This window comes from Candoia aspera, chromosome 2, assembly GCF_035149785.1.
Source record: "Candoia aspera isolate rCanAsp1 chromosome 2, rCanAsp1.hap2, whole genome shotgun sequence".
NCBI classification, from domain to species: Eukaryota; Metazoa; Chordata; class Lepidosauria; order Squamata; family Boidae; genus Candoia; species Candoia aspera.
In genome coordinates, this window is record NC_086154.1 from 72,118,840 (window position 1) to 72,134,050 (window position 15,211).

General features: G+C 37.9%; 1 protein-coding gene across 1 annotated transcript; it reads left to right on the forward strand.

The window, feature by feature from the left end:
• Positions 1-4,037: 4,037 nt before the first annotated feature.
• Positions 4,038-14,151, forward strand: RBM22 (RNA binding motif protein 22). Its single transcript, XM_063292189.1, has 11 exons — positions 4,038-4,136; positions 4,633-4,686; positions 5,267-5,296; positions 5,999-6,131; positions 8,965-9,065; positions 9,175-9,347; positions 10,001-10,201; positions 10,967-11,131; positions 11,276-11,364; positions 12,212-12,346; positions 12,981-14,151. The coding sequence occupies exons 1-11, from the start codon at positions 4,083-4,085 to the stop codon at positions 13,109-13,111; spliced, it is 1,266 nt and encodes a 421-aa protein (XP_063148259.1). The 5' UTR covers positions 4,038-4,082; the 3' UTR covers positions 13,112-14,151.
• Positions 14,152-15,211: the final 1,060 nt, after the last annotated feature.

The window sequence follows — 15,211 nt, forward strand, 5'->3', positions numbered from 1 at the left end:
CTGTCATACTTGTATGACCAGAGATAACTGACCTACATTTCTTTTGGCAATGCCAGCATAACATCATGATTGGTAACACTGAACCAATAAATCACTTTTGCGCATCTTTTACAAGGCATGCAGTACCCCCAAATTTTGAGTTATTCCGTAAACAGTGGAAACTTGTGTTTTTTTTAGCATTCACAAGTGTGAATCTGATCAATGCCTTTCTATATAAAAGGTAAGCTGAAATAGTAATTATCTAGTATTACTATCCTTTATTTTCTGTCACCTCTGTCACCTTTTCTGTTGTACTTATAGGCATGATGATTGGAGTAACTGATTAAAACATTTTAGATTAGCCAAAAGCATTCATCCATCCCATTTATATTCCACTAACCTAAGCAACTCAGACATAGCACATTTAAAATGAATGATAAGAAAGCAAATAGCAAACTATTTTAGTAAAATTACTTGCTTTTCTCAGGGAAAATCACTTCTATAGTGATGTCTGCTGTGAAACACTCCTTGCAGGTAGGAATGTTAATTGTCCTTTATCTAGCAAATCAGAGCTAAACTAAAGCATCATTCCAGATGCTGTATAGTGACAATCAAAAGGGTAAGACTGGAAATAGGCAGGAACTGAAAAATATTATAGAACCAGGGTGAGATGTACTTCCATCGCAAGGCAGCTCAGAACTGGAGCAATGTAACACACTGTCCTAGAGGGGTAGGAGGAGACCATGCAGAATTTCCTGCTGGCTATAGAGCTCCTGAAGTTCAGTAGAAGAGATATGAGTCTTGAGAATGCCACTGAACTCGGAAGCAACTAATACTGAACCAAGAGAACACAGTGCTGTAAAAATGATAAATAAGCCTCTAAACATATCCACAGTGGGCTAAAGAACCATTTAGAGTTAATGTCTTGGTCCATCTATGTTGAGAGCCATTTACAACATAAAACCATACATTTAAGGCTCTATAGCCAGCTCCCTGATTACCAGAATTGTTCCCTCCCTCCCTCCCTCCCTCCCTCATATTTCTACACTGCCCATCTTGCGACTCTGTAAAAAGTCCATTCCACAAAGATCATAGCTTTTTAAAAACTCCAAAAATAGCTTTTCCAGAGGCAAGGTCCTGATTAGTTTTCATGTCATTTCTCTTCTAACCACCTGCCCATACGGTACAATGTAAAAGCCTGAAATACTTGGCATAGGGCCTGGTAACAAAAAATGTAATTTAGAATGCTTTAGGTTGAATTTGCCCAAGATCAGTTTTGTCTGCCAATATGTCATGTTCTGAATTTTTAAAAAGTGCCAATTTAGGAGTGACCAAGGTGTACCCTGAAGCTATTTTAAAGCTCTTACGTTCATCTTCAGAGCTGGCTGATAAATTGACCCTGCAAGTATATTAGTAGAAAATGGAGTACTGTAAAGCATTCTTTAACTGAAGAATTACACTAGACAATAATGTTGAAAGCTAGTGCCTGATTCTTAAGACCTCGGAAAATATTTAATGAAAAAAATAACTCTAAATATTTCTGAAAACTACCATGCAGGAGGGTGTGTGTGGAGGCAGGGAATCTGAATAGAAATAAGTTGGCCTGAATTGCTAAATCTGTGAATTTTATGGCTGCGTGCTTGAGGCCATATTGATCTGCAATTTGTAATAGAATGCAATAGATTCCATATGCCAGTTAGTTTAAAAAAAAAAAGGTCCTTTGATTTTTTACATTAACACGTGTGATTTTCTTTCGCAGAGAACAATATGATCTATGGCTTGTTAACATTCAGGCAAACTGAGTGTAAAAATCAAGAACATCCATTAGGATTTGCGTCACATGTTTTTTATACTATGGTGATATTGCAGTCCTCAGATCTGTCCTTGTGATGGCAGGTTGCACAGAAGTTTGTGTTCTATGTTTTAACCATGGTTTCAGTTGGATCTCAAGTAAAAATCATGTTGATCTATAAGGATCTATGCCTTGGATCCACATTTTTGTTCTGCAGTGGGGTCAAAAATTATTTAATATGATTACAGTGGCTTATTGTGTGCAGACAGCTGTGTTATGTGATTTCATGATGGCTATTTGTGGAAACAAAAATCAGGCAAAATGAAGTGGATCTGTGCTTTGTATCCAGATTTAACATGGCAGTGGCAAAAATTGTTGGATCTAACCTGAATCCATGTTTCTGCACTACAGGGATGCCCAAAATTTGTTGAATCTGTGATTGTGAAGACTCATTGCATGCAGACAAATGTCTTCCATGACACCATTTGGATGCTACTGTATATAAAAATAATACGAAATCAAAATGATCTGTGTTTTGGATCCTGATTTTTGTGGAACCAAATAGAGCTATGATTATTAGGGTATACTTCATGCTGTCAGGCACAATTTATTATGTGATGGTGATTTCAGATAGATCCCTGGTAAAACTGTTGTATTCAACTGTTTTCCATGTTCTGGTTCTGATCAATTCTCCTCCATATTCTTTCTCACATACCTCATATTTGCAGGGAAAATATTTTTAAGAGATGGAAGTAATACTTCAAATACAAATACTGCCAGTCAACATTAACCGTGTTAATTAACCCAGGATTCTTAAGGCACAAATGATCAAGCTCAAATTATCCTACTTTGGGACACATTATGCAAAGACCTAGCTCTCTGGAAAAGGCTCTAATGCTGGGAAAAGTGGTAAGAAAGAAGAGGACAACCAGCAGCAAGGTGGATGGACTCTGTTACAGTGGTGATGGATGCACTGTTGGAAGACCTGAAAGACCAGGTTAGAGACAGATTGTCATGGAGAAAATCTATCTATGTGATCACTAACAGTTGACACCAACTTGATGGCACATAATCAATGTTAACATTAGAGTTGGAATAGGAGCTAATTGTTGAGTACATTTACCTTACAATATTGCATAGTTTACCAAAAAAAAAAACCCCAAACCAACTCTTACTAAAGGGTTATGATCTTAAATTAATAAAATAAGCAATAATAATAAGTGGTAGTAGAAGTATTTAAACAATTTATATGGCCACCCATCTCATAGTAATGACTTTACAACTTTGGGGCAGTATAAGAAGTTAAAACCAAAGAACATTTTATTTATTTATTTATTCCAATTTCTATCACTGCCCATCTCCCCCAGAAAAGGGAAACTCTGGGCGGTTTACCAGAAACATTAAAATAGAACAACTAGTAATCCACATAACCAAAGTTCAGGGTCAGGAAAAATCTTTCCCAATTTATCACACAAAAGCAACAACAAAACCAATCAACTAACAACCAGCAGAGCTCGTTTAACATCTCGGCCCAAGTTCCTAAAGGAACAGCCAGGTATTGTGTGAATGTAGTTTCCAAACGCTTATTCCAGAATAAATGCCTGATGGCCGACAATGTTTTCTCTGGAACTTTACGCCCAGAAAAGTATGCACAACAGACGACTCCTCCGTCGTCGTATAAGCTTACTCAGAAGCAAGCTCCGCTTTACTCAGTGGGTCTCCCATATAACAGCCTGAGTTACAGAGGTATTACCTGCAGGGTACGCAGTGTCCCGAAGCCGAGCTGCGATTAAAAGGAACCCTGGAATATGATACTGCAGCTACGAGTATCTTAATGACCAGGTTGCCAATGAAAAAAGGTGAAGGGTCCCCTGTGCAAGCACAGAGTCATGTCTGACCCTTTTTCTTGGCAGACTATAGAACGGGGTGGTTTGCCATTGCCTTCAATGGTGCTGGAAAATGCACCTGACCACCCTTTCCGGTCATTTTCTTTTAGTGTCCATTTCGATTCTCCCCCCAAGACCCTCTCACACCTTACGCTGCAACTAAACTATAGTCAGTGGAAGCGGCCTCCGCTTTCCCCACGCCCGGCGGCAAGCCAGCCCGCGCTTGGAGGTCAAGCTCGGGGACAAGCCCGGGGGCAGGACCGCCGCTGCAAGCGGGCAAAAGGGAGCGGTTCCATCTCACAGGTCATGAAAGAACACGTGCTACCCACCCCCTACAGCCATTGGTCAGGACCTGAAGGACACTTCCGGAGTACAGAGCGTCTACTTCCGGGCCCGCTTTTTATTTTTTTTTTAAGCACAATAAAATGGCGACGTCTTTGGGATCCAACACGTATAATCGGCAGAACTGGGAAGATGCGGTAAAAATGTCCTTTGGGTGCCTGGCTTTGGTGGGAGGGAGGGTGTTGCTCTGAGGCGGGCAGTCTGTGGCATCGTCCTTATCCGTGGCTGCAGAGGTTTCGGTTGCTTGCTCAAGAAGGGCTGTTGGAAAGCGTGCGGAGGCCGGGGCTGCTGCCTGCTCGCCTGCGCTGAGCTCCTTACGGCCGCATAGAGAGGCCGAGCTCTCTGAAGCAAGGCTTGGCCTCCGCCCCAGTTCACACCGAGGGACCAGGGCGGCCACGTACGTTGATCAGCCCGCCCGGAGGGACGAATCGTGTGGCTTCCTTTCTTTTTGAGGCAGGCTTAGGGCAGCTAACTCCTTGTGACCCTGAAGCTCTCCAGCCATGTGTGATTGGGAGACTTGTGTCATTCTTTGAAAACTGTCAATTGTTTACCTACAGCCCTGTCTCTGTAAAACAGGATAATATGAATGTGCAATATCTTGGTCTTGGAATAATTACACTTTCTTCCCTGTAGGACTTCCCCATTTTGTGCCAGACCTGTCTTGGAGAAAACCCCTATATCCGAATGGTATGTTTTTTTTTGTGATGGAATGATACTAAAAAGCATAAAAATATTAATTTAGCTGAGTGGGTAAGGTCAAGATTAAAGCAAACATAATGCGTTATGTCCTATATGATTCTATGTACTTAATTTCATAGTTCTTCATGTTTAGCCAGTCAAGAGATCTATGTAGTCACCATGTGTGAGTTCCCTTTTTCAAGTACATTAATGGAGAGATTCATTTGTGTATTTATATGTGTATCCTTTTGTGGTATATGAAAAAACAAGCTCTTTCTTTGAAGAGGAAAGCACACTGAAATTTCAAGGAGATCAAGAGATAGGTTTCTGATAGGACTATGATATCTAGACTCTTTTGGAAGATGCAGGGTGAAGATTTCTTGCATGTTACTCTTTTGGTTTCAGCAATGATTGGAGACTGGTGTGCATTGTCTTCTGTTCCTCAGCAAAGTCTGACAGATGGAAGTAATGTACAAAACATAAATGTGCTTTGTGGATGTTGATGAAAAAACAATTCTTGATTTTTGTAATACATATCATCTTGGGACAATTATCTATTATAATATGATTTTTCCTCCCTATATTTTAGACCAAAGAAAAATATGGAAAAGAATGCAAGGTAGGTTTTTCACTTGAAAAAAAAACAAATGAAATTGTACACAATGGCACACAAAACATAGCTTGTGGTTCTGTGTGTTGTAATTTCACCATTTACTTAGGAAATTGTATGAACTTGGCCATCATCTTAAGCTGTAACATTATTTGTTCGAATTTAGCATATTATGTGAACACTAAGTATATTTGGTTAACTTGGATTTAGAATTAAGCATGTGGTGTGAATCCAGGTTGTGTCATTATCTAAACATAAATTAGCCATTTTTCTTTAGATTTAAGTATCTTGGTAGTTCTAAACGTAAGCATTTAAATTATAAGGGTAGTTTAGTCGAAGGAATGTGTAAGTAATAAAAAGATTAGACCAACTAGCCAGAATCTCTTGATCTTTGAATACTATGGTATTTTCTGTTTAAGAGAGGTGGTATTATCTTCAGTGCTCACCTCTTATTTTTATTTCAACAAGTAAGATTGAATCACTCATAATAGATCTTTCAGACCACAGTATATCCCATGAATAATGGAAAACTAGATATGTGTATGCATAAGTTGAGATGTTGGCTTAATATAGGAATTTATTTGGATGTGCAACATGTCAGCCAGCTAAAAGTGCATAGAAGATAGGCATGATAGAAATGTTTTAAATAAAATATTGCGTTAAAATGGATTTAGGTTAGGATGGTGTACATTAATGTAATAATTGTTTCAGATCTGTGCCAGGCCATTCACAGTTTTCCGTTGGTGCCCGGGTGTTCGTATGCGTTTTAAGAAGACAGAAGTGTGCCAAACATGCAGCAAACTGAAGAATGTTTGTCAGACTTGCCTTCTTGACTTGGAATATGGTGGGTAGTTATCATTTTACATTAAAACAATGAATACAAAATTAGCACATTGTTATTCCTCTACAATTACAATGAGCTGTTGTTACTGCAGCTCAGGGTCTGCACACATGAAGTGCTGCAAGATGAAAAACCATGGCTTTAATAGCACTAATTTATCAGTTTGGGGAGATGAGTCTAACATTCCCTTTCTTGAAGTGGTAGACATTGCTGATAGTGGTTAATAGTGGAAGTGAAGAAGGGATTGTCATATAAATTACTAGACAAGGTCAGTGATCCATTCTCTATTGTTTTGAATAAGTCAATACTGGAAGCTCTGACTGAAATCAGAAAAGGTAATTGTGGTGATGTTTTTCTCTATGCTCGATATCAACCCCTACACCATCCCACTAATGAAATGGTAGGGATTCCAGAACAATATGTAATAGATCTCCACATACAGTATCTTTTAGGATCCTTGTCTCTATTCTTTTTCTCTTTGAGTTGTTACAATTAGTTTTGAAGTGCTTTTAGACAGAATGTTTTAGGATGAATGTTTTTAGGAAGATCTGGGTGAGTAGGAATTATAGATTGTAGATTGCATAAATTAGTTCTGTTTTCAGGGTCTGCTCAATGTAACTCTATACGGTATTCCTATCTGCTCCAACGCTTGACCATTCTTTTTATGGTTATTATATCTTAATACATTTCTGACTTAATTACAGTAGATATTTATGTGTGGTTGAGAATGATGCAGCACTACCACCCATATTTAGCATCTTTTATCTCTTTGAATCTGAAGTGCTACACAGCCCCAATGTGATGTTACATAGCTGAGCACATGTTAAAAGAAAATTAGGATGTGGCTATATGGAGTAAAATCTCAATGTCTCAGAGGGGAGAAATAGTTTGTATAAAGATGAATGAAGGAAATTCATATGATGGCTGTTCTCCAAGTACAGATAGTCCTCATTTAACAATGCTAATTGGGACCAGAAACTCCATCATTAAGCGATGCAGTCATAAGTTGAAAAACCATGTGTCTGTGCTGCTTAGTGATGGCAGTTCTGGCAGTCCCAGTAGCCATTGTTAAACAAGAACCTCACGTGACTGCGACTTGCTGCTGGCTTCCTCATGGACTTTGCTTGTAGGAAGCTAGCAGGGAAGGTCGCAAACTGTGAACATGTGACCATGGGAACTCTGCAACGGCTGTAAGTATAAGGTCCAGTCGTAATTACCACTAGTTCAGTGCCATCGTAAGTTCAAATGGTCACTGAATGAGTGGTCATTAAATGAAGACCACCTGTAATGCTAAAAATGCAGGCTTCTACATGACCTGAGGTTTGAGTGGCATGGATATTTGTGGTATGATAAAGTCAAGGTTAATATGGATTTTAAAAATCATGTTAGACGTGCCATATTGAGAATATGGAATAGATACAAATCCAGGTTGTGGCTCAGCACAAGAAGCATTTTATAGACAAGAAATAATAGGCAAACACAAATGGCTAACTTATTGTGAGATACTAGAATTTTGTCAAGGAGAATACAAAATTAAAATCAAGAGAACAATTGGTGGCAGACAGACCAGAGTTGCTAATAGTTTTCTTATTTACAGTTATCAAAAAGATTTAAAGAGTTTGTGGTATTGAACATTGTAAGTCTGATTTTGAAATAGAATTGTGTACTAATGATGAACATGTAATTGCTAAAATGTATAAACTTTTATTGAAACTTGAAACAGAAGAAGAACAAGTGAAAGAATATATGATAAAGTGGGCTAAAAATGTTGGCTATAATATACAGATTGAACAATGGCAAAATATGTGGTTGAAAGGATTGAAATTTATACTATGTTATAATCTTAAAGAGAACTTTTATAAAATGATATACTGTTGGTATATGACACCAGAGAAATTGTCTAGAATGTATAAAGGCACTTCAAATTTATGCTGGAAATGTGAACAAGAAGGGTCATTTTACCATGGTGGACATGAAAAAGGCTAGAAAATTTTGGATTCAAATGCGTACACTGATTCAGAGAATTTTAAAGATAAATATACAACTGAGACCAGAAGTCTTCATCTTGGGACTGATGGACAAACAGTTAGAAAAAAGTCATGGAACTTTGTTTTTGTATATGGTAATGGCAGCGAGATTATTGTGTGCACAAAGATTGAAAGATTTAGCAGTACCTACAATGGAGGAATGGTTGGTGAAGATAATAGAAGTTGCTGAGATGGCCAAATTGACTTATTTGATCAGAGAAAAGTCAATATCTAAGTTTATTGCTGGCTGGAAACCTCTTAGGACTTTTTGCATAAAACAGAAAAAAATGAACTTATGATTTATGTCTTTGATGATTAGATAGGATAGATTATAGAAAGAAGAGAGCCACGATGTAACTTTAAAGAGGGTAAATTTACTTAGAACTGCTGTAAAGAAGATTGAAAGCCACTTCTTTGTATTTTCCTTTCTTTTCCCTTTTTCTTTCTTTCTTACACGTTTAGCTATCTCTTTGATTTTTTTCTTTCTTTTTTCTTCCTTACTCTATATTAGTTTGCATTAGTTTGTATTAGTTTTTACCTTTGTTTTTAAAACTTTTAATAAAATTATATTTAAATATGTGGGTTTCTCTGTAGGTATGTAGAAAGCTATATTGAAATTCGTAAATAACTAAGCTTACTGTTACCACTTTCTGTCTGCTACAAATTTTTTAAAATGTGGTTGGTAAAGCTTTCAACAGGATTGATAGTTATGTTTTTCTTTGTTTAATAGAATTTTCCATATTTGGAACAATATCCATTGTTTTCTCTTTGTATCAATTGTGTGTTTTGTTTTGTTCTTCACATATTAGGTTTACCTATTCAGGTTCGTGATGCTGGACTCTCACTTAAAGATGATATGCCTAAGTCGGATGTTAATAAAGAATATTACACCCAAAATATGGAAAGAGAGGTGAAGAAATGTTAATTTTTACTTTCTGGACTAAATGAAATGAGCCCAATATTTGGACATGACCCTCTGCTTGGTATTACTGTATACACCTGCCTGTCTACTTTTCTAGATCATGAATTCTGATGGTACTCGAGCTGTTGGTGCTCTCGGAAAGGCAACATCCACCAGTGACATGCTGCTAAAATTGGCTCGGACCACCCCTTACTACAAACGCAACCGCCCTCATATTTGTTCATTCTGGGTGAAAGGAGAATGTAAAAGGGGAGAAGAGTGTCCCTACAGGTATCACTCAGTTCAGAAATTTATTAATTTTATGATTTTAACTTGCCTGACGAGTGGGTGGCCAAATAGAATGAATGAATGGGAAGGGAAGGGAGAAAAGTCTCAAGGGTTCAGGTAATCACACAAATGAAAATAATGCACATGCATTAACAGATGCAGAAATATCAAAATGAAAGCATTGTTTATTGGATTTCTATTCTGCCTTTCATTCAGGAGCTCAAGGGAGTGCTTCCTTGTATTTTTCCCCACAACAATCTATTGAAATAGATTGGTAGGTTTGGCTTAGAAAAAGTGACTGTGGATGAAGGTAGAGTAGAATCTGGGTTTCCCTGCTTCTAGTACAACATCATAATCACTCCACTGGCTCTCAGGTTATCAATGCTGAGAGAGTAGTAATACTCCTTAGATAATATTTACTAAGTAATTGACTGTGATAGCTGAGAAACTCATTGGGTTGCAGCAATGGTGATTTTTTTTTGTTCCCTATATTTGCATAATCTCTCCACCCCCAATAACCTAACTTCATTTTAAGGTCCCCGGATGTTATGTGACTAAACTGAGTTAGTGCCAGCTGTCCACAGAAGGCTAGATGAATCAAATGAATTCAATGATTTTTAACAACATATTATAAAATATTGCTTCTGAACCTTTAGACATGAAAAACCTACAGATCCAGATGATCCTCTTGCAGATCAGAATATTAAAGATCGCTACTATGGTATTAACGATCCTGTGGCTGACAAGCTTCTCAAGCGAGCTTCTACAATGCCTCGTCTGGACCCCCCTGATGACAAGACAATTACAACGCTGTACGTGGGTGGTCTGGGTGACACTATCACTGAGTCCGATCTTAGGTATGTTTGTATGGTTGCCTCAGACATCATTTCTTGGCAGTGTTGTAACTGTTTCTTTGGGATTGTCAGCAGTAAGTAAGTGATTCTTCCAGGCTGGATCAAAAACGTATGGACGGCAATAGATACCAGCATATTTGCTTTCCAAGACTTCACGTCTAACTTTTATGAACATTTAGTATCTATTGATTGCTTTTTAATGGAGTTCCTCATGTTTGAACTGATGTAAGAAACCCTATATCCTACCCTTGACTTTTCCATGTAATAAACTGGTACATCTCCTGAGTCAACATAGAATGTTGTTTTTTGAGAACATGTATTTTCTCATGCTTATGGCTCTTGTTGCTCTTGAATAGTGCAAGCAAACAGTGGCAATGAGAAGGGATGCCAGATGAAAGCTTTAAATAAGATAGCAGTTGAAGTTATGTCAACTTCTTACTATTCTGTTTACTAATGATTGAAACCCCTCTTTGGCAACATGAGCAAATTATAAAGTATTCTTTATTATTGCTTCATCAGTGTGAAATACTGTTCTGTTGATGTGTTACTTTATCCATCTTTACATGAAGTATATATTTTAACAAAGGCTCTTGTGAGTTATTCAGGTTGTAGAAGAAGAAAATTTTAGAATTCTAATTAGCAAATGTATAATTAATCGGTGAACTATTTAAAGACAAAATTTCTATATTGGCTATAAAACCACTTCAGTTTTGAGTGACATAGATGCATGTGATCATGTATCATAGTGTCAGAATGTTTCCTCTTTAGGAACCACTTCTATCAATTTGGTGAGATTCGGACAATCACGGTGGTGCAGAGGCAGCAGTGCGCATTTATCCAGTTTGCTACCCGACAAGCTGCAGAAGTGGCAGCAGAAAAGTCCTTCAACAAACTCATTGTGAATGGCCGCAGGCTTAATGTGAAGTGGGGCAGGTAAGTGGTAGGAAAAAAAAGAATGATTGCAATGTTCATTTTTCTTTCTTTCATTCTTTCATCCTGTACGGTTGTTAACCTTGGAGTTAAGTATTTCTAGCTTGCCAATTGATCATAATTATGGCATCTTTTCCTGGATTTCAGATCTCAAGCAGCCAGGGGGAAAGAGAAGGAACGAGAAGGAACTACAGAATCTGGTATAAAACTGGAACCAGTTCCTGGACTACCTGGAGGTAAGGCAGTTCTCTTCATTCAAAACCATTGGGACAGCCTTGGCAAGGGAAAGTGCAGATACATTTGCTTTTCTTGATCTAACCTTGGAAGGCAGGTGGTTACGTCCCTGAGAGGGAATGAAAGAAGTAGAACTTCTTGAGTTCCATTTAACTGGAAATTGAATAATGAAAGAAAACAAGTCTGTGAATCAAGGACTGGATTGTTATTTGAAGCCTATTAATCTAGTCCTTGGAAGGATTAAGAGCTTGGTTTAGATTTGAGTGCTTTTGATACCTCAATATTTTTATTTTAGTGTTTCTGAAACATTCTAAGAGGTATAGGTTGTTTATTTGGGACAGGGGCTTTCCACAACAACAGGTCTGTGAAGTAGTTTGAGGTGAGAGAGTGACTGTACTGCTACAGTACACTGGCTCTCCATCTCCACCTCCCAATCCATGTTGAATACGTAGTAATTAATGAAGATATTGTGGAGTCCTTGGTGTTCTCTCAGCTTGGTTGTTTGCTTGCAGACATTTCATTACCCAACTAGGTAACATCATCCATGCAAGTGAGTGTGGGGTTTGCTGGCAGGGCAAGCTGCTACATATAAACAGGGAGCAAACCCACACTCACTCACACTGATGTTACCTGGTTGGGTAGTGAAACGTCTGCAAGCCAACAACCAAGCTCAGAGAGCATCAAGAATTCCATAGTTCAACCCTGAGCTACAGATACTCTCTCCTATTGGAATCAAGGTGTTGTTGTGAAAACAGTTTACAGTGATGCTTTTTTGACCTAATTTGTTCATACATGTGAGTACTGCGCTTGCTGAAAAAAGTTTCACAACTGAAACGTTACGCCCTGCAGCTCTTCCACCTCCTCCTGCGGCAGAAGAGGAAGCAGCTTCTGCAAACTATTTCAATCTATCTCCCAGTGGCCCTCCAGCTGTGGTAAACATTGCCCTTCCGCCGCCACCTGGCATTGCACCGCCACCACCACCAGGTAATTATTAATTCTGATCCTGGAGAAACAGATACTTGATGACTGAATAGAATAGTATATACTATTGCCTGAACCTCTTCAGAAACTTATAAAGGGTGGGGGATGGGAGCATTACTTAAAAACTCTGCTATTTCAGCAGCATTTTTTACTGTCTTCGTTTCCAGCTCAAATGATCATAACTGAGTTTTAGCTATTTGTGCAGGATTAGGAGGAGCCCTTGCAAAACAAATCTCATGATAAGAAAATTGTTGGTCTAAATTATTTTTTCTCTAGAAGATTCTCAGACTGACGGTAAAAAAAGTAATGCTTTGTTAGTGCAGTGTACCATGTAAACCTGAATATAATTGCCACCATGATTCCTTTTTAAAAAATAGTGTTTGTGATTTTTTTGTTTTGTTTTGAAATGTATGAATTATAAGGCATGCAAAAGCCTTCAGGTAATAAACCTGAAATAAGATAAAACTGAAAGCAAAAATTAATGTAGCTAACTAAAGGTAGCTAAACCAAAATATATTAAGGCTCAGAAGCCAATCACACACTCAAGAAGTGCTGTAGGTCCTGCCTTTATTTGTAAAAATCTTGTTTCTCCATGGGAAATGGATTCTCCATGGATAATCTTTTTTTTTTCCTGCAGGTTTCGGGCCACACATGTTTCATGCAATGGGACCTCCACCTCCTTTCATGAGGGCTCCAGGCCCCATACATTATCCTTCTCAAGATCCACAGAGAATGGGTGCACATGCAGGAAAACACAGCAGTCCCTAACCCCACTGACTCCTTTTTTATTTTTCTTTTGACAAGAAATTTAAATTTGTATCATACCACATACAGTTACAATGAACAGGAAACTAAATGTCCCTTTTTTCTGTGCACCCAGCACAGATTTAATCTTATTGTGTTTCACAGCGACAAAATCTGATCCCTTGTATAATAACCAGAATTCTTAACTGGGGAAGAAAATGGTGGTTTCTGCTAAAAAAAAAAAAAAGCAGCAGCAGCATAGTGATGAGTTTTAAAAAATAATTTTGCTAGAGTTACAAACACCATCAGTGTATTCCATTTTGCACACCCCTGATAAGTCTTTTGGCTAAAAAATTGTCACAGTCAGTCTGCTGATTGCCAGTCAATTAACAGTGGAAATGACCCAAACTGGTTCAGAAGGTCTTGGAAACGCCTTCACAGCTCAATTACTCTGTCGCTGTTGAAACTAGATTCAGGTTCCTCCTTTCACTGAGCTGGACTGGAGCACCATAGAAGGTCCCAGCAGACTCCCATGAAGATCATGCAGATGGTGTGCCACTTTGTATCAAAGCTGTTCTGTCATTCATGATCCTGGCTGCAATACGTGCTATCAAAATGTTGAGACAGCAGTTCTGCATGCTTGCTAATCCTCTGTTACAGAGGAAGTGACTCTGTGTGAAAGTTCCATGGCCTTCATTTGCTACTATAACTAGTCTGGTTTATTCCTTAATCTAATGTTTGATTACTGATGGTTGTTTTAGATATGTGTTTCATTATTTACTTTGTACCATCTTTTTTCTGCCCTTAGTCTGCAATGTGTCTTAGTAAAGAAAATATTTTTTACCTATTCTCAAGTTTATTTTTTAAGAAAATATTCTTAATTGGTTTTTCTCAATGATGTTTGAACCTAGCTTCTAGCAGCAACTGTCCAAAATGAATAGATTATATATTGTTCAATGCTTGCTTCATTATCTAGACTGGTGGAACGATAGTAATAAACTTATGCCCACATTTATTCTGACTGTTAGGCCTGCTGATACAGCTGAAACCCAAATTGTATGGTATATGATTTTTTTTTTTTGATGCTCATGTTCTTACCCAGGCAATTTCAAGACTTTAAAAAGGAGGTGAACATCTATAATTTTATTGTAAACCGCCCAGAGTCCCTCTTGTGGGGGGAGATGGGCGGTGGCAAAAAAATTGAATAAATAATAATTCAGAGAAATGAGCTTCATAAAAAATTGACTACAGTATCTTGCCAGCCATTTGTAATAATTAAACAAAAGCTCAAGAACTAATATTAAAATGTAATGCTTGAACTTAAGCATGTCTCATATTAGGTTTTTGTCTGGGAGGAGGGGGTGTCTAGTAAGGCAAGATGGCAGAAGTAGTGTTGTGATGCAAGCTCTACCCTTGCATGGACATGATGCTGCTCCTGCTACCTTGCCTTTTTTTTTTTTGAGCCCTGCCTCTCCTCCCCCCATCCCAGTAGATACTGCTGATCATGATTTTTAAGTCACTCAGGAACCAAGAACAACCAATAACAATAGATTTGAGAGAGCAGAATACTAAAAGTTCAAACTATAGGTAGAAGAGTGGGTGGGCAGGTGTGTGTAAGCATCTGCCTTGAATACAGAGAGAGGTACTGAACCACTGCATTTGATAATTACCTCAATTATGTAATAGTTTATGAAAAATGTTAGTATGTAACATAAGTCATGTGGCACTTTAAACATGTAAGGTGCACAAGAATCCCATGAGTATGGTATTTATTTAAAAAATCTTCCCCGTTTATTTCAGTTTCTGGATAACTGTTGCAGTCCTGTATCTCATCAACTTCTCATTAACTTCTCATTCTTATCAATATTTTTAGTTAATGGGTTTCCTAATCATTTTTAATACATGTCATTTCATAAAAATAAGTGGGAACAATGTAATTTGCAAGAGCTAATAGGAATATGAGTTTCATTTAACACCTTAGTTATATTGATAAAATCTCTTACTGTGCCCCCAATTCTGGGTCTTGTTCTTCTAGTAAATGTATCCTTTGTTAAAAACTGGACCTGTATCTTTATGCAGGCTGTTAGAAACACTTCTGAAAACAGCTTCCAAGACAAGAAAAAC

Bases quoted from the DNA above. Each gene is read 5' to 3' on its own strand.
- RBM22 (XM_063292189.1), top strand. From the start codon at position 4,083: ATGGCGACGTCTTTGGGATCCAACACGTATAATCGGCAGAACTGGGAA. The intron at 9,066-9,174 runs GTGAAGAAATGT...CTACTTTTCTAG, and splicing joins CCCAAAATATGGAAAGAGAG to ATCATGAATTCTGATGGTAC. The intron at 9,348-10,000 runs GTATCACTCAGT...CTGAACCTTTAG, and splicing joins GGAGAAGAGTGTCCCTACAG to ACATGAAAAACCTACAGATC.